At 31.0% G+C, this 21,454-nt stretch overlaps 1 protein-coding gene across 1 annotated transcript in view; it reads left to right on the top strand.

Annotated features, from left to right (window-relative positions):
- Positions 1-21,454, top strand: part of LOC143196536 (limbic system-associated membrane protein) — a 357,229-nt gene that overhangs the window by 207,832 nt on the left and 127,943 nt on the right. Inside the window, exon 2 of the mRNA XM_076404280.1 lies at positions 14,452-14,597. Coding sequence (XP_076260395.1) covers positions 14,452-14,597 — 146 coding nt within the window. The remainder of the gene's footprint in view (positions 1-14,451; positions 14,598-21,454) is intronic.

Consider the following 21,454-nt stretch of genomic DNA (forward strand, 5'->3'; position numbering starts at 1 on the left):
CGGGCATAAAGAATAAGGAAGCGAGTGGAAAAGACATGGAGAAAATCTTAATCGTCGACGTTCCCGACACCTCGAATCAATTAAATGTTGTTTGAGGAGGAAACGAGCAAGATTTATTCGAATTTCGCCCGCGGCCTCGACTCGAACGAACAACACAACGAGGAACTCGACAGGTGAAGGATATTAAGAATCCTAGCGGCGTATACTGCGCCGGATCGATAGGGCCGAACCCTCGGAGCTGTTTTGTATATTGCTGGCAGCTTTATGTCTCCGCCTGGCAGGTTTCTTTTTGATCTCCCGAGAAATTTTACATAATCGACATTTTACATTAAAAATGGATTGGTATTTCTCTGTGATCTTGGCCTGCTGTTGACTTTTATGTAGGAAGTGACGATAATACGGTCCCCCTCCTCGAAAGGGAAATATATCCGAGTACGTGCTGAGTTGCAGGAATTTGGTTATTATGCTTATGAATTTTGAATTTTATTATGGATCGACCGAATCATTCAATTCGATACAGATACGGCATCAGTGCTGATAAATCTGCGTTTTAGTACCATATGACATGTTGTCGAAGAAAAACCTAGAAAAACCAACATAAAATTGTTTAAAATTGCTTCGTCAAAAAATATGTAGAAAAATTAAGTATACTGAAAACATATGTGTTCAAAAGCGATATAATAATATGTAATATAGTGCAACAGACCAAACAAAAATGTAGGTCTTATCAAACACTTTCTTTTATATATTTTAAAGTCTCCTTTTAACAACCACGGCGTGAGGAGTTTAACGAGTTCTCGGAGTCACGGTCCCCGGCATTATGCCTACCGACTGGCGAGTAACCAACTTAGAGAACATTCCAGAAGACATCCGGTCTTACCCAGCCTGGTTACTAATGTGACTGAGATCACTTTCCTTGTCGGATATTGCACTCTTGCTTAAGGACAATCACAAACATAAATTTACCATGTCCCAGCAGGATTCGAACGCGTGACTATCGCAACTGCAGGAGAACAGTCGTGTCGCCTTTACCACTGCGCCAATAAAGTCGGATAATCAAAGAATTAAAATTAACCTTAATAATATATTAAATGTAAAGCAGAAAAATTAAATCATTTCAAAAAATTACAAGATTCCTTAAGGGCTTCTAGACAATGGTATTGCTATTGGGCAAGCTGACATCATCCAAATACTGTGGACTCAAACACAATAGCATTAGCGAAAATATTACCAAAGAACTCGAGGTGACCGCAATAAAAGCTCCTATACAAAAATACGATAACTCATGATATATACATATTCAAACATAATTTTTAAATTATTAATTTTGCGTTAGTTGAATTAGTTTATTTTTGCTATGGCCTATAAGATAATTCCTAAATAATTAATATAATGTAACAAAAATTAGGTCACCAAATATAATTAATTTTAACATTATAATTCATATCTATTATCGACTATCTACTGTTACAAATTATACAACCATAATACTCTGTCGATTAAAGATATTTATTGAATTATTACACACCATCTCTAATGTAAAGTTCTAGGCGCATTTTCTATGTAAATATATCCCATGGAGACCTAATACACCTAATTATTAATTATATATTAACAACATTTAAGTAATATATTTTACTTTCACTAGAATTTATTTTTACGTTGTTGGTTGTTTCTTTCGCTGATGTGTTTTTTCTTGTCAAAGCATTTTGATATCGATTAGTTTCCTTAGTAATTTATTTCGCTACCTTTGTAGATATTTCTTGACAACACAATAAAAGAGAAAAAATGTGTTAATTAAAAACTTTATGCAATCGATAATTATTTACAGTAATAAGTTATAATAGTAGTAAGTAGTAAATTAAAATCAATAAATTAAAATAAAACTAAAAGTTGTGTTGAAACTCTCGATATTCTATTTAGTAGAGGGTCACTTTACACAGACACTCTAAATTATAATAGATATTAAATGTTTCTGAAAATTAAAGTAAGAATGATTGAAATAAATTAACGGTCTTTGATAATTATGATACTATTTCGTCTTAAAATTATGTAAACAAAATTTTAAATTATTTCATTAAAATATCGTTGCTGACGCTACTGGAATCTTCATATCCCGGAACACAAATGTAATAAAATAGACTTATAATAAAAAAATAGAAAGGAGAACAAATCATTTTTAACAAATATAACAGAAATTCTGCCAGTTGTTTTTGCTGCTATACGCGCACCATTGACTCTTTAAATTTCTACCACTGCATCTCATTTTATTGCGATAGTCCGCCGTGGTGATTTCCAGTATTTTCCAGGAATATCCAACCCCTAGTTTAACGAGCTATATATACCGATTTAGAACACCACATACAAATTATAATAAAATTAAATCATAAACATTTTTTATACATATATATTGAAGTAAACTTTTTACCAACGAGGGTAGGCTTACAGTTTAATGTGGGCTCCGAACCTCGGTCCTAAGCATTAGGCCTACCGAGGTGCGAGTGACGACGAACCTCTTACCCAGCCTAGTTTCTAGCGTAACTGGGATCATTCTCCTAGTCGGATTTTTCACTATTGCTTAGGAAAATCACAAATATTAAACAATCAAAAATATAAATTTAGGAACGTGCCCCAGCAGGATTTGAACCCGCGACTATCACAACAGTAGGAGGACCGTCCTGTCACCTTCACCACTGCGCCAACCGAGCCGGCTATAAACAAAATTATTATGTTAAAAGATGTAAGTTCACCTATAAGTAATATTGTTAATTTACTGATGATTATTTCAATATCAACATATGTTATATAGCGCATCTAATACAGCACTTATCGCTTGAAAAACACACTATATTTATGTGGGTGGGAGATGACATGAGTGAAGTATTTAGAATTAGAATTAGAATTTAGATTGGTCTGTAGAAACAGTACAGCAAGTTGCCACTTATTTTCTTAAAATAGAATCTTTTTCAATTAAATTAAAGAATATTTTTGTTTCAAACCCTAGAACTTTCATAATTGGCACAGCCACTAGGGTTCTGAATCTTCAGATAAGCTGAAGCAAAAGTAGCACTTTTCAGACTACCCATGAACAATTTGAATTACAAGACGCCCACAGTGTTTTTTGACACCCCTAGTCCATGGATTATTATTAACTCGGTTACACTCTAAACTCATAACAAGTATAGCATATGTTTCCTAATATCAACAAAGAGTCATTATTAATTAGTGCTTATTAACCTCCACACTTGATATGATTCAGCTTTACAACTGAAGTTGCTTATATGTTTAGTTATCAATTATATCTAACAACATTTGAACTGTAGTTCATAATATTTAGGCTAAACATAAACAAGCTATTATTTCATTCGGTTCAGTCAAAATGTGTAAATTTGTTGCATAAATTTGTTTTACAACTGCCAATAAAAATTTATGGTAAACAAATATGTTGATGTATAATTAGATATAATATGTAGTGGGGATTTGTACTACATAGAATGAGAACAGTGTATTTACTTTATATCAAAACATTTACCAACGGTGAGAATATGTCCTAAATAAATATATAAATATACCGAAAACTATATATGCAATATCTAACATTAAAATAAAATCACTCAATCTTATAATAAAAGATAAATATATCTAAGTATGATTCACATAAGGCTAAAATCTTCATATATTGTCTGAGCAAATAACGAATACCAACTGCAGAAAGGTGTTTCTTAGACAATTCTAATTATGGTGGTATTTAATTTTGGTGGTTTTCTCCGCTCTTTGTTCTCTACAGCGGAATAATCGTGTTGAAAGCATCGACACTATTATTTGCATGGAATGGAATCTGCTTACCGTATATTATTCAATTAAAATCCCAGTTTTCTTGAATCGTAATAGGATATTTAGTTCTCTATAAATTATTATAAATATTTTAAATAAATGTTTAATTTTTTAGTCTTTTAACCAACTTCGCTTACAGATTGATACAGCTGTTTAGCTTTAAAAAATATGGATTGTACAAGTATTAGTAGTAAAAGATTAGTAGTAGTCAATTTTTGTTTTCACTTTTTGTTTTCTTCACAATGAATTTGTACCCTTGCTTGCTGTATGATCTTAAATATGATTTAAAAGGTGAAAAAATGCATAATCATAATCATACCAAATACAACGTGGGGCAAAAATCCCGCTACAATTTTGATTGCCTAACTCTGCTCAAAGAAAAGATAAGTAAGTATGATTATCATAAAAAGTTTATTTGGTGTATACGTTTTATTTTCATTATGATTTAAAAATTATATCCGTTAATGGTGATCACCATTCGCAATGAAAGTTTCGGCTCTTTTTAAGGCATTTTTCATGACATCCTGCAACATCTGAGGCTGAATTTTTTCAATTTCATGGCGAATATTGTCTTTGAGATGTTAAATCGTTAGGAGCTTATTCACGTAAACTTTTGATTTAAAAAAACCTATAAGAAAGAGTCTGATGCTGTTTAATCTGGAGATCCGGCTGGCCATGCCATATCGGCACTTCGTGAAATTAATCTTCGTGGAAAAATGTCATTCAATAATTGAATTGTTGAAGGAACTGTATGTGCTGTGGCCAATCTTGCTGAAACCACATGTCCTCTAGTCATTGCTCTTCCATTTCCGGCACAAGAAAATTTCGAATCATATCTTGGTATCGTTCGGCAGTAATAGTAACTGCAACATCTTGGTAATTTAAAAAAAAAATAGGGACCAATGATGCTTCCAGCATGAACACAACATCATAATGTTATTTTGAGTGAATGCAATGATGTTTCATAAATTAAATGAGGATTCTGTGTTCCCCAAAAACCGACTGTTCTGTTTATTGACGTGACCACTGAGAAGAAAATGGGCTTCATCCCTCATTATCAATTTAAAGAAAAATCTTCAATTTTTCTAGACAGCCTTAGGATTTCATTACTGTACTCGACTTGCTGAACAGGATCTCTAGATAGCAATTTTTGGACTAATTAAATTTTGTACTAGAATATTTTAAAATCAATAAATATTGTCACTATTACTGCTCGTTCTTGTGGCGTATATTTATACGCAATAAAATTTGGACATTTACAAAACACAATGGTTGAAGCGAAATTGAGCTAAACGTCACATAACCAAAATGAGGGGAAATCAAAATGGTAGCGGGACTTTTGCCCCGCATATTATTTTCCAAATTTTCATTATACATATTCCCATATACATATCCCATAGTATAGTATAGTATTCTGATAACAATTTCACTTTAAAAGGGCTATTGTTGAGAAGGAACGATGCTATATATATATATTAATCAAAATACCAAACCGTGTCGAAAGAACGGATTTTGTACGGTAAATGAGGCGGAAATTTCAATTTGATAATCTGCAACATGTATTCTTCTCAACTCTTAAAAGTGTAAAAGTGTGTAGTTCAGTATTAAAACACCAGAGGATTTTGCGTCATCACTTATTATAGCCAGTATTACTCAGACTCAGATATATGCAGTGCAGTTTCATTTAGTATTATTACATCACACAGTGTTAACGCGATATCTACAGCATGTACAGCGCCATGGATATTTCGCTCAGGTTGTCAATCATCCGCCTGTCCTAAACTAACTCTTGACTTTTTTCTCTTGAGAATGCTCTAGTAGAAAGCTCTTTTTTGCTGGCAAGCAATAAATACCTGAGGTTGAAATGTTTCGAAATAACTTTTTCAGTCAATTCGTATTTCCCTCCGTTTAGATATTTTAAATCGCGTGTAAACCTCTCTAGACTATTGATTCATCGATTTTGAAACTGCTTGAAAGTTATTTGAAAATTAGATATTTTATATTCATATAATAGTGTATCGTAATTATTTGAATTTGATTTATGTATTGGTCATCCAAACGGTTTCTCATCATTTAAACAAAATCGCGAATTGACGCTCGCAAATAATAATCCTGGTACTTTTGTGAAATATGTATGAGATAAAGCAATAATCTAACATCATATGCACAATTTCCTGTAGCATAACATTTAGCGCAAATAATAACTGAAATAATACAATTTTTTATTATTTATTGAATATACTTTTATATGATTTTATTTTATATCATAATTAAATTTACTTCGTTGTCAATATAACAATATGGTTTCAATTTAAGAAAGTGTATTAATAAGAGTATAAAGACTCACGGAATGAATATCGTATTAATTTTAGTAACGACTCTCATGAAAGTAGGACAAATAATATCAGAAGGATCTTAAAAAGGAACTACTCGAAAATAGCAACCAGGATATCGATCGAACAGTGAATGTATAATTGTTTTCGTAGTACGCCAGTGTTATGCGATGTAGAAGATATTCTCAAGCTCAAGCAAATTCTATCTCGTTATAATGATTTTGTAAAAATTATATTTTTCCTATTTTTAAATGTAGAAAATAAAGACGAAAATCTAGAAGATTATGTCACAGAATCAGAAATGCTGTAGATGAAACAATACTTAATAGAATTAATAATCAGACAAATCAAAATATTAAAGAATATAAACAGAGTTCCTTCAAGAAATATATAAGCGAAGTAAGCCCGGAAGCACGCAAAGATTACAGGCTATGGAAAACAACTCAGAGATTTAAAAGACCAATTATTAGAGTAACACCTATTAAAAATGATTAAAATGAATGGGTTCGATGCATCGATGAAAAAGCTGAATTATTGGCAAAACATTTAGGTAACGTATTCCAATCGAATGATATAGAAACTTTAATAGATTAAATACCGTTTATCAGCCCTACGTAGTAACACACAGTAACAGTCCTGTGATATTCCTGGATGTATAACAAGTTTTAAGTGGGTATGATATTTGGGATTAATCTACAAAATGAACAAATTGCTACCGCCGAATTACTGTCTGCTGCAGGAGTCATATCTTTTCGAAATAAAATTTACAGTCACGCATAAAGGGCTTTCTCAACACTTAAACCTATTTCGGCTAGAGTTCCACAAGGTAGTGTCTTGGGGCCATTAATATATCTGCTCTATACTGCTGATATCACAACAACAAAACACACAGTATTTGGAACATTTGCCGACGACACAGTTATATTGGCAAAAGATGTATCTCTGTCTAAGGCTATAAAAAAAATACAAGTAGCTGTCAACAAGATCTACAAACGGACTAAAGACTGGAAAATAGAGCTTAGTAGCTCCAAAACTTAGTTAAATCACTTGAGGGACGCCCAAATCTTCAAGCAAAATCAGCTAAATACCTCGGAATATATCTCGATGGTAGGTTAAACTGGAAACATCATGTGAGACAAGAAGCAGAGCAAATTATGCTCAAAGTCAAACTACTGTATTGGTTAGTTCGAAGATACCCTCAACTTAATCTAAAATCGAGGAGATTGGTTTATCAATCAATTATAAAACCTATTTGGACCTATAGTATGCAAATATGTGGTTGCACTAAAACTTTATATCAACTAGTAATCCAACGCACCCAAAACAAAGTTCTACGATTAATTGCCAATGCTTATCGCTACGTAACCAACAAAGAGCTGCACCATGACCTCGGAATCAAATGGATACAATGTTTCGCCCTGAAACATGAAACAAGGTTCCTACATCACAGCAACGCGGAAGCACGCGCCATACAGCTACTGGACAACACGAACGAAGTCAGAAGATTGAAGCGACCCAAACCGTACGAACTTGTTTAGTTCATAAGTGTATTTTTAACTCTAACTTAAGTATACCAGTTTTATTCTAATTTGAGAAATACATACTGATGTATTAATCCGCTACACGCGTTGCTTGTATAATAATGCGAGTAATCAACATATAAACTGCAATATATATAACTGACTATATATATATATATATATATATATATATATATATATATATATATATCCTCTTCCGCATCTTCTTCATTTTCTGCTTTATTTTTCAGTTATAAATTTAAGATGGTGTTTACCTGAGTATGGTATAAGAAATAGATAAGTTGCAATATATATGAGGAGCTCATGACTTACCGTGGTACCTTTATTCCACAGTAAGTAAACCAGTAGGTAGTCTTCATAAGAGGAGTCAAACTGCTTTTCTTTAAAATTCACATCGAATATAACAAACACTGTCCATTGATATATTACTTTAATTTGTTTAGAATAAAACAAGATATTCTTATTATTTGTACGGGCTTTTTGGCTTACGGATTGTTAGAAAACTCTGACTAATTTGTAATATTATTTGTTAAAACTAATAGGGTTTAATGTAATACTTAATTCTGAATAGAGGCATAACATTTGATTTGTTAAACAATTATATTTCATCGTATTTTATTTTAAATTGAACCTTAAAATATAAACATTTGAGCGGATTAGAAATAAATAATTGAAAAGAAATATCCACAATGAGTATGATGGATTTATCAGCTGAGTACCAACTTGTACGACATAATATATATGAATTAGAGATAACTAATATAAATAATAGTATCACGAACTGGTTCTCTTGCTTGTATAACTATTGAGTCCTTCATCCGGATGATGTGTGAATAGAGTCTTTAACGTGAACAGGATTTGTTGTAAATAGTAAGTTTTACCATTCCTTGTGGAACAGAGTGTAGGCTTTCTCATGAGAGATGATGACGAGAAGCTTCAATATACCATATTCGGATATGCTATGTATCGGACTGCTTCATTTCGACAACTCGTAGACGCTGCTAATTTGACCTAAAACTTCACTACTAACTGGAGTCTAATTGGTTGAGCAAAGACTGATGAATAGCGGTCAGTTAATTGAAGGCTAGTCCCGTTGTCAAGAGTCATTGCAAGAGTTCGCAAGTTGAAGCAAATGAATTAATTTCCCTCTCCAGTATGGTAATCAATTTGTTTAGCTTTAATTATTCTACAATATTTATTCCAATTGTAACTATAATATATATATATATATATATATATATATATATATATATATATATATTTGTTAATTTTAACTCACAAAGAATACAAGTTATAGCAAAACATAAACAAACTTTAAACAAGTAAATTTAATATACATCTGAAAGAAAATATGAATCTACTATTATTCGAAAAGGTAGGGCTGGCAACACCGACTGATTGTATGTATTTTTATTAATTTATTATTAACTACTAATTAACGTTGGCTGCCAATCCTGATCCTCAGAGATCATAGCATCAGCCAGGCTGGTCAATAACGTGACGGGGATAATTAATCGTATTTTACACTCTTGCCTTATGAACAAGGGCAATTAGAGACAATCACAAACATAAATTTACGACGATGCTCTAGCAGGATTCGAACCCGGGACTATCTCGATAGCAGGAGAACCGTGCTATCGCCTTCATCACTACTCCAACCAAGGCGGCTACTTTGCTTTTTTATTTATAGAGTATTTTGGAACTGTTCGTATATGTTATAGTCATACTCCGCATATGCTTCTACTAAAATGAAAATTATACAAAATGGACTTCGAGGGTACTTCTTTTTCATATTAAAACAGCATACTACAAGCAGTGCATTCAACGCAAGATGCAACAAACTTGATAACGTAAATAATATTAGTTTATCTCTAATAATATTACTGCTTTAGTAACGTTAAGACTTAATCCCTACACCCCATACAGTAATTTTCGCTTTCATCAACATCATTTCAAAAACATTTTTGTTTTAATTATGTTAAAATATTAGATCATAAATATAGATTTACAATAGTTATAAAGTTATAAAAATATCAAAATCAACAGGATATAATTTAGTCGGAATAAATGAATATTGTTCAAACAAAATTGACAATGTGTTCAATTTATTCAGCCGATCTAATTTATTTAAAATATTCTAAAAGTTACGTCCGCTTAAAAGCTTTGCAATGTTATCACATTTTCCGATAATTTTTATATTAAAACTATGGCTATATTAATATTATTATTACGCGAAATCGTTCGTATATTTAATTTAAAATGGAACATGGAAACTCATCCGTTAGAGCAATTAATTTAGTAAATTTTACATTGATTAATAAATTCCCGTTGTAACGTTTACATAGAATTTCTACAAATAAACTATAATTTAATATTCGGTAAATACATAAAAGTATTAATAACTGTAATTTAGGTCCATATGTTCAATGTCAAGCTTAGTTAAAAACAAATTACTTTTATTCAATTGCAGCCTCATTTAAAATAAATACGTGTACATTAATTTGTTTAAATATATTTAAAATAGTACTGTGGAATAATTACAATTATAATTTTAATATTATTCAACAAACGTATATTTTATATATTAATTCAGTTCTATATCCAAAAATTATTATTCATTATTTTCTATATCCTTCACCCATGTCGCACCTATGACATTTTTTTATTAAAATCTTAGAACGTCAACAATCTGCCCGTAGGCAATAAATATTATTGCATGATTTCCATTATATAATATAACTATCCTGACATGTAGAATATCACTCCAGTAGGTGATCTGTTGTACAACTTATAATAAAAATCTTACTCCAGATACTATTCTAACTTATTCTAAAGACTATTCTAACTTATTATTAACTATAATTAAATCTCAATCTATGTGTCTATTAATCAGCTCGAATGCGATTAAGCCTACGCACTTCACTGTCATCGCGAATATTTAACTGTTTGGCGAGGGTATTGATATGCACTAGTCTTTCAGAGTACTTCGCACTAACATTTCGAATCACACTCGTTATGGGTTCTAAGGGGATATCGCGCTGAATCAGTTTGTTGGACACCTAATATGGGCATCGACAATGATCCGCAACATTTTATTCTGGAAACTCTGGAGGATATATATGTTAGATCTGCTAGTAGTACCCTATAGTTCAATACCGTAGATCCAAATGGGCCTAAGTATGGACTTATACAGCAAAACCTTGTTATCTAATGATAATTTAGATTTACGCCCTATCAGCCAATATATTTGGTTTAGTTTAAGCCCAAGCGGTTTCTGTCTTGTCACTATATATATGTTTTTTCCATGTCAAACATCGATCAAAACGCATTCCCAGATATTTAACGTTATCTTTTGTGGAAGTTTATGATTATTCAATTTTACTGAAGGATATATTCTTCTACAAGCGGTGAATGTCACATGGGTAGATTTTATCTCATTTGCTTTAATATGCCACGTTTTCAGCCACAATTCGTCTTTGTTAAGATGAAGTTGGAGGTTTCTTGTGGCCGATAGGATCCTCATGTGATGATAAAACCGCTGTATCGTTAGCATATGTTGCAACAGTAGTGTTAGTGTTTGAGGTCGACAGGTCAGCTGTATACAATATGTATAAGAACGCGCGAAGAACACTGCCCTGCGGATCACCCGAATATATTGGGTGTAGGTCAGTGTACTCGTCACCCTGTTTGACAATAAAATATCTGTCTGTAAGGTACGATTTCAACAATTGAAAGTGCGTATGAGGCAAAAGTATTTTGAATTTAACATGCAGTCCAGTCTACCATATATTGTCGAAGGCCTGAGAAATATTAAGAAATGCAGCAAAGCAATATTTTTTATCGTTTAAGTTTTTCTTAATTTGGTTGACTAATCTGTGTATTTGTTCTGTTGTTCCGTATTTATTGTCTCTTAGTGCTTCTTAAAATTTGGAGATCACAGGTATCAGGCTTATAGGACAATAAGAGGAAACGTGTTCTGATTTTTCCCCAGGTTAAAGAATCATAATGATTTTGGTCACTTTCCAAGTACCAGAAAAGTAATTAAGTCTTAACATGGCATTAAATATGAATGTTATTAATTAATTATTATTTAATACACTTCCCTCAGAGCTCTTTTTAAATTCTTCCAGTAATTAGGTCAAAACCAGGAGCATTTTTTATCGCTGATTTCTTTAAGTATTGTTTGTTTTACTTCCTTAGCAGTAAATTCTTCATGTGGCAGATCCATTTGAAACGGAGTTTTAAGAAAGTCAACTATGCTATTTTCTTCTGTTGCAGATATTTCAGACGGGTACGGATGAAATACCGTTTTTAAATGTTTTTGTGTTATTTTTTAAGTCAAGAAATCTTCCGCTTTACCTTTATCATGCCTAGCCCAGGTATTGTTGTTAATTTTAATGAGTGGATTATGTTGTTGAGGTATTTTAATCGTTTTTATTACTTTCCAGAGAGAATATTCCATTGCATCAGTTGACGTTAAGTTTTCTAAATAGTTTTGAATTTTCTCTTGTTTTCTGCTGTTCTGATCTGTTGCAAGGGTTTTCTCTTTTCAGCAATTTTTTGTTTAATTGTTTAATATATCGCGCTGTTAGATATTGCGTATCATGCGGCCTCTTGTATAGTTTTTGTTATATTTTTGCTGCTACTTCTGTGTCTCTTTCTGTTTAAGAGGTGAATTTAGAAATATTAAACCGTCTAATTTCTCTCTAAATAATGGCCAGTTAGTTTTGCTGTTACACAAGGAAGGTACTTTTGTTTTGTTGAGAATATTTAAGTTCACTGTTATAATGAGTGAGTTTTGGTGTCAATATTTTCTGTAACACAAAAGTTTATGGTATCGTGAATTTTATTTCTATCTGACGGCCGATATGTTGGCTAACCTGTAGAGATATGCTGTAAATTACGTGCCTTCATTGCTTTGACCAATTCTCAGCCTTTTGCTCTGCCTTATTAATCCACATTATTGAACACTTTGTGTATGTTATTTTAAGTTGTTGGTGAAGAAAAATACACATTATCAAATTTTAATAGTACTTGTAATCGCATTTTGACAATATATATATAATATAATATTATTAATTAACTTTACTTTTTAACGAAATACGGATATTAAACAAAAAAGCTTCATACATGACCAAACTAATTTGACATGATACTCATTTTATTTAAATGCGCTTGGGTGAATTTAATCAATATATACTACATCTTGCTTGTTTCCCTGTAGTCGGGCGAATTTTACTGTTTCTATTTTTTGCACTCCAATTTCCAACGTTTTTATTCATCACCTAAATTAGTTATTATTTTTCATCTGATAGCATCACTTTACACACTCCAAATATATACAACAATGACAACAGGGTTAGTATCGGTACAATACTTATATTCTTATTATACTTAGGCACAATATTTTTTAACAGAGAAATAAATAATACAGAATGTTTTTTTATATATATCTTAAAGTCCCCTTTTACCAACTAGGGGTTTATCTGGACTGGACCTACGGTTTAACGTGGGCTCCAAACCACGGTTCTCGGCATTAAGCCTATCGACGGACTAGTGACCAACTATAGAAATCATCCCAGAAAGTATCCGGTCTTACCCAGCCTGGTTACTGGCGTGACTGAGATCATTTCCGTTGTAGGATTTTGCACTCTTGCCTAGGCCAATCCCAAATATTAAACAATTACAAATATAAATTTACGACCATGCCCCAGCAGGATCCGAACCCGCGACTATCGCAACAGTAGGAGGACCATTCTGTCGCCTATACCACTGCACCTCCAAGCCGGCATAATACAGAAAAATTTAAAGCATAAATAGTATTACATGTAAAGCGACACATCAAGGTAAAATTTAACTAAATACAAAAAACGTTACAGCAAAAACTGTTCTAGATATTTACAAGTCAACTATAAAACATGACGAGTTAAATTAAGATTTAGTGGTCATGAAAATTATTTAAATCTCTTATAATTGCCTGGTTTTTATCTGCGGTCCTATTACCCTCTCGTACTCAAGAAGTAACACTGCTTGTCCGTATTTTCCTCGCGTTTCTTTAGCCATTCCAGGATCTACTCATTTCATCTCAATTACCGACTAATCGCAATAATTCACATCCATTAGATGATCTATCTCCATTCAATTGACATATATAAATAATGTAGATTTAAGTACTTTTATAACGTATATTTTTACATTATTACTTGTGTTTTTTCTTTGTAACACAGCTAATGTTCTGTTGTTTTCCACTTGGTGCTTGAGTACTATGACTTAAGATTATGTTGAAAAAATTATAAATTATTAATTGGTCATGTAAAAATATAGGTATTTTTTTTGTTATTTACTTAAGTAATTCTTCCTATATAAATTAATTGTTATAATAATTTAGTCTATTTCTTTGGTTAACAATTTACTAGCAATTTATATTTTACACTAGTGTCAAAAACAAACTTTAACAACGAAATCACGTCTTCTAAAAAGTAAAAATAAGATAACACCAAGGGCAATACAAATTAATTAACTAGCTTTAAAAACAATAATTCCTAGTTTGAATTCGTATATAATTTAGTACCGAAGTATTTTATTCTAAGAGAGTATGTAATCCCATATACTTTATAATCTTAACTGTGCAAAGATCGTAGAATTTCAGTCAAAATATTAATAAAGAAATATAAACATGTTTTAACGTTACTATATATTCAAAGCAATGCGATGTTCTTACAATATCATTTCTATTTTCGCAGGAATTGTGGTTGAGTCGCACGATGCCGCAAAGTTCACCGCAAATACTCAGCCCTATTTCGAATTCAATATACCACGAAATGTCACCACAGTAGTGGGTCGAACAGCGTTTCTGCACTGCAGGGTTGAACAACTAGGAGACAAAGCAGTAAGTAGATGTATGAAATAAAATTATTCAATTTATATCTCACATAATTAATACAAGTGTGTTCTTTTAATTGCAAGTCATTACATTTTTATTTCGACGATATATATTAGTTCATTATAGCATCAAAGAATAAGTCTGCATAACTAAAGAATTATAATTTTTGTTGATTCAATAAAAATAAATAAGATAATTTTTTAGCCCAAAAATTACTAAAAATTAACTTCTTTATCTTCAATGTTTCAGTGTCCATATTATGTATATGTCCAAGATAAACCCCCTTAAGTATTAAAGTCCTGATCGGTCTTAAGTGTAGAGAGTGTAGGTTCTTCTTCCAGCGTTGTAATATATTAGAAATGATTGAAACAAAAGCCACTCAAGAGCACGCACAAAAGCACACTCTATGTCACTGCTCAAACCATCTCCAAGGCTACATTTTACTCAGTTGTAGTTTTGTATTGACTATTATGAACTAGCCCGGCTGTGGAAATTTAGTTTTCAGGATTTAAATTTGATTATTAAAACAAACACCGAGAAATAGGTTACGCATGTTCTTGAAAATGTAGTATCGTGTAGATTTAAAATGTATAGGGGTTAAAGCAAAAACATTTAAATAAATCGAGTTGAATACTATTTTAACATACTTTAACAGACGTAGCGACCTGTTGAATCATCCCTCCTGAAGAAACATCCAAAATGATTAACGTAAACTGGTTTTGTTCAATTCTCCATGGTATGCCTTTATAGAATAGTATTCTAAATTTCTTAAATTTCAATAATTCAACACTAGGCAACGTAGTTAGCCCAATCCGCTTTTAGTGGCAGTTTAGGGTATAAGGTCGTACATTATAAACTGCTTTCCATCCAAGTTTCAGTAGACTAGGTTAGTTTAAAAGGCCTTTGGTGGCCTTATATCCTGAGTTGATATTATTTCAATAGTTCATTGCTAAGAGGCTTTGAGCAACTTCAATCCACCTTTGGCGACCTTGAACCAAAACTTTGATGATTTGACTAAACTATGCCTAAATGTTATCAAGGAATTCTTAAGTATTCTAAAAGGAGTAACTTGATCTCTTGATAAGTCACAAAAAACTAGAAGGATTTTTTAACGAAAAACGTTTAATATATATTTGTTATTTAGTATAATATACTCAAATATCCATACTATTGTTATTATTGTTATTAATCAATATTATCTTCTATATAGCTTCCATATAGTATTATTATTGGCTATGTTCTTAGCCCAATTCGCTTTTAGTGGGCAGTTTAGGGTATAAGGTCTTACATCATAAACTGCCTCCCATCCAAGCTTCAGTAGACTAGGATAGTTCCAAAGGCCTTTGGTGGCCTTATATCCTGAGTTGATATTATTCCAGTGGTTCAAGGCTAAGAGGCTTTGATCAACTTCAATCCACCTTTGGCGACCTTGAACCAAAACTTTGATGATTTGACTAAACTATACCTAAATGTTATCAAGGAATACTTAAGTATTCTAGAAGGAGTAACATGATCTCTTGATAAGTCACAAAAACCAAAAGGTTTTTCTAGCGAAAAACATTTAATACACATTTGTTATTTAGTATAATGTACTTAAATTTCCATACTCTTGTTATTATTGTTATTAATCAATATTATCTTCTATATAGTTTTCATATTGTATTATTATTGGCTATGTTCTTGCTTACTTATTACTTATTCAACTTTACTTACGATGTTAATTTTTATCTTATATCTGATTTTATATAAGAAACTTTCCTATTCTATTTTATATTTAAGATAGTTTACATTTTTAACCATATTCTTGTTTTATATTTGCTCATAATTCATGAATGTATATTGTATTTAATATTTTGCTTCAGTTGAACTCATGTCAAATATGTTTTCCTTTGCAATCTAATTATTTTGTGGAGGTTATATCAATTATCAATAAAATATGTTGTCAGTTTGAAGATTATTCAAGAACAAAACTCCTTTTTGGATCGTAATTAATTTTGTGTTTACTTTTTCTCCATGGTTACATACTTACAGCTTATTTCTGCCTTAACTCGTTTCTGTATCAGTATTGTATATATCTATATATATTCTGTATCTAAGGGTATGCTTAAAGCTTCTACTGAATGTGAGTTAATTGATCAGTATCAGCATAATACAAAATGTAGTAATAAATCCATTTTGTTGGACAATTATTATATATGTAATATTTGTAAATGTATATTTTCTGGCCTTATTTACACGTGTTCTTTATTTTAATCCATTTATTAAGATTTTTTGCACAGTAATTTAAAAAATCGCTACATCATACAATTAGCTGCTAACAACAGTAAAGATCGAATTAGAAGTTAATTTATCTCGCTTGTCAGGCTTAATTTCAACGAGAAAAACAAGTTGACGGGAAAAGTTCGGAACTTCCCATCGAAAAAACCGTATCTAATCTATTCTTTCCTTTGTTAAATTTTATTTGCTGACATAAAAAGTTAATATTCCACATTACTTACGTTTTTATTTTCATAATTCTTATCTGGTCAACGTATACCCTGGGACAAGATCCGCATTTCATTTGATTTATTTCATTTTTATTGTCTCCCCTAAATCATTTTTTGTTTTAAAAGGCAGAATGCTGCTCTTATTATTGATTTTCGCCATATATTAAATTTAGTAAGTTACTGTTCTATTTTATTTCATTACCAGGCTTATAATATATTATTTTTTAGCTTTGCATAAAACATCCCTTGAATACATTTATTATATTAATGGTTTAATATTGTTTTAAACACACTATAGGCTGTGGCGTGCCAAAAATATATAATATATGAGTATACAACTTAATTTTTAGAGATTGTTATAGAATGAATTTTTCATAACTAAATAAATAAACAACGTACTTAATCTTGAAATCTGATCATCTGTCATTGTTTGTGTTACCTTGAAAAATCCCTGATATACACATGAGTGCCATGTTCATCTACTAAGGAGTGTTGCACTAGCATGCAAGCAGCATATTGCATCAATTTTGTTACTCGGTTTGTTTAATTTTTGTCTGCGACATTTGGCAGTCACTGTCCAACCAATTTCCATTCACACTACCATCACTCTTTCACAAAACATCACCATCACTCTTTCACAAAAAAATTCTTCTTTATTTTCAGTAAAAGGCATGCATTCAAATATTAACTAAGATTGTGCTCTAATAGCACATGCGAGATCCTCATCTAAATGTTTTAATTTACTCCAATTAACGTAAAATTTAATAATAACTCTTTGGTGAACTTTTTATAAGACTGCAAGTTTTGCACTGAACCTTTATCTGACAACGCTTGCATATTTGTTTAATTTATCATGCTAGAAAACATCATACAACTTAAGTAACACAACTATTTTAATTTTGACTCTTCTTTATTGTTATTATCTATTTAATAATATCATAATAGCAATATAAGCAATCTAGCAAATTAATACTAATATTTTATTTTCTATATCCTAATTTGCTGTTATTAACAAACATGTAACGTTTAATTATTAATAATAATAATTTAATTTTAAAAACATTAAAATTAGAAAGTATTTATTCTAGGATATTCACTTTGGGCACAACATCTATGTCACTGTTTGTGCACAGAGTTTAAGGGATCATTTCTCTTTAATCTTCAATATACTGACCCCGCCATCATTAACTAGAAGCTGGAGAACCTCAACATTGATGTGCCCCTGGAGCCTTTCTTCATGTCTTTAAGCATAGTCCTTGATAACTTTATCGATAGTTACTTCCTTCAAGTCCTTATGCGAATTGTCATTACGAACGTACCATGGAGAATCAACAATAACTCACAGTACCTTATTTTGGAATTTTTGTATTTCTATTGCTTTGGCTCTTACAGCCCCAGACTTCGACACCATAAGTCTACATTGGTTTCAAAACTGAATATCAACCACTAACCTGTACATTATTTTATTTCAGCTAGACTTTTTCTTATTTTTTCTTAATGTATGGCTTCCACCTAAATTTTGACATCAAGGATTATTCTAAGTCGGAACTACTTGCTTACTTATATCAACCATAAAGTTTAATCTTGCCGAGTCGTGGTATATTCCTCACACTCCTTAATTTAAACATTAGAATAAAATATATAATACAGCATTATCTATTAAATAATATAAAATATTACCTAAAGACTTGTCAAATTGCTCTAATATTCATTTAAGCTCAATAAAATAATAATAATGATATACACTTTCAATTACAATGCTCCAAAAATTATTTTCAGAAAAAGTATTTATATTAGTGAAACTTTAAATAGACTATATATGTATATATATGACTGTGTGAAACGTTAAGACTGTATCTTGTAACGAGTAAAAGGTCTAGAGATGAGTGTTTGGTTTAATACTAATTTATAAAACCTTACAAGATACACAATAAATGTGCTTTAAAAAATTGTAATTATATATTACAATATTCAAGAACTTAAGATAAAATGGATACAATGGATAAAATAAGTACAAAACATACCAAATAAAGAACTAAACAACGATATTCTACAAAAACTACGGCTCCAAAACAAAACAATAAGTCAGTTTGAACTAAGCTAAACAAATATCACATCCGTTAGGAGATGGTAACATTTATATACGCCGATTCGATAGGACAAAGAGCACAACTGATGTCATCAGTTTCGAGAGTACATATCCATTACACAATGCCTGTAAATCAAATAGAGTACAATAAGGATATCGCTATTTCAAGTCACTCAATAGTTATTCAAAAGGAACGAGATACTGATGAAAAATATTACTAGTCAACAATAAAGCTAGCGAAACTCCGTAATGCCCGTATATCGGTAAATGTGCTTCCTTTAAGTGATTCGGGAACAAATTTGTCCGAGTTTAAAGGTATTTTATTGTAGTTTGATATCAACACCACATGAGGGAACAAAGAAACATATTTACAGTAAATTCCTGTTTTCTATCAGCAAAATACGTCAGCTAGACTTATGACCCAGAAAAAAGATTACAGGAGATATTGTGCTAACCTATAAATGTATACAGTCAGTTGTTACAAAATACAATAAAACTAAACACTATTTCTTCAGTTTTACGTTTAGAAGTATTAGTTAATTAAGTAATTGAACGGAGGGAAACTAATGATATATCAGGTTGAAAAAAGATAGTCCATTTATAATAGATTACATTAAATAGTGATACATAAGTATCCAGTCCTGTTAAGATTTCTTAAACCGTTTCAATATCTTTCTTCTTTTTAAAATGTTTCAATATCGTTTTTGTAAAATAATGTTTTTCAATAATTCCGAAGGAAGGAATACTTTGGGTTTTTTTAAACAATCCTGAGAATTTTTATATTATCGGTACTGTTTGCATTAGACACATACTAATTAATCAAAGTAATTATCCTATTGAAAATTATCCATAATACTTATAACCTATATGCATGTAAAGAAGATAATCCACCTAAACCGTTCTGAAATTATGAACTAATAATTGGATCGACATGGAATTTTGACATTCAATTATCCACACTATTGATACCATAAAATCAGTACTATTTAGATATCAGTTGGATTTATTAGCTATGGTACTACATCGATGATAGGATTCCAGTTGATAAGACAATATTCTTAAGAGAAATGACCCAGGCACATTACACATAATCTTCTAGTTTTTAAGCGCTCACAGATTGTTAGTCACATTGTAAGATTCATATAGTTGTAACTTAAAAGTTTAATTTATCGTATAACATAATATAATATTGAATTCGAATAATACGATTATTTAACCAGATTTTAAAAATACAGTAACACGGCAATCAAAGCATATATGTGTATAAAATTTAGAGAATGAACTCTCAAAAAACAGGTACTAATTTGTGAAAACCCGTTTGAATGAATATTTGCATGAACGCACATACTATTTGAAAAGAACTTACAGATTCTTGTCATAATTACACAAGTTATAATTTTCAATTTTCAGGCCTCTCAATTTACTTTTTTTAATTCATTTGTACTTATTTTAGAAGTAATTATTTTTGAAAATTTGTAGTCGTATTTCCCTTTTTCCTAGGTTGAGGCAGGTAATCTAGGAATATACATATGTTGAATTTCAATTCAAGTCCATAATACTCAGGTGTGATTAATTTAATTTATTATTGTTTTGATACCGTCGACTTTAGAGTCACTAAAGTGCGCAGTAAGAACATAGCAAGGAGTGCTTCCTACTTAACTTACCATTTTATATTTCTATATTTTGTGGGCGTGTATAATTACAAGTAACAAACTTGTCATATAAGCATAACTATATTAAGGTAACTATATAAAGATAAAGCTCTAAAAGATCAATCTAAACCCTTCAAAAATATTTTCTTAACCAATGAATATTCTTAAAATTGATTAGACTTATTGTAAATAACTCTCAAGCAATATAATAATATATTAGATACTCTGAAAACTAGTATTCCTAACGGATTAAATGTGAAATTTTTTAAAGTTCCTTACCAATAACCAATATCAAATAAAAAAGAATCAGCAAAATTTGTCACAGAGTCGCTTAAATAATATATTGCAAACCTCACTCCTTGTTACTAAATGTTACCTATTTCGGTAGCATCTATTTTTATAACTTACTCTTACAACTTTGATTATGGAGATATGAATTAAAATCAAATATGAAATTGAATATGAAAAAGTGGTACAGAACTTTACCCATTTAGATGTTTTCATGCATATTTCACTCTCATAAAGCGATATATCTTTTGAAATTAGTTTTCAAAATGGTGGCAAATATTTGTATATTTAAATTTTATTTAAATTTAATGATCTCCCGTTATTGTACTTTAAGTATTCACCAAAATA

Source organism: Rhynchophorus ferrugineus, unplaced genomic scaffold (assembly GCF_030347505.1).
Source record: "Rhynchophorus ferrugineus isolate W39M unplaced genomic scaffold, kcgeb_rfMv2 rfM4, whole genome shotgun sequence".
Taxonomy (NCBI): domain Eukaryota; kingdom Metazoa; phylum Arthropoda; class Insecta; order Coleoptera; family Curculionidae; genus Rhynchophorus; species Rhynchophorus ferrugineus.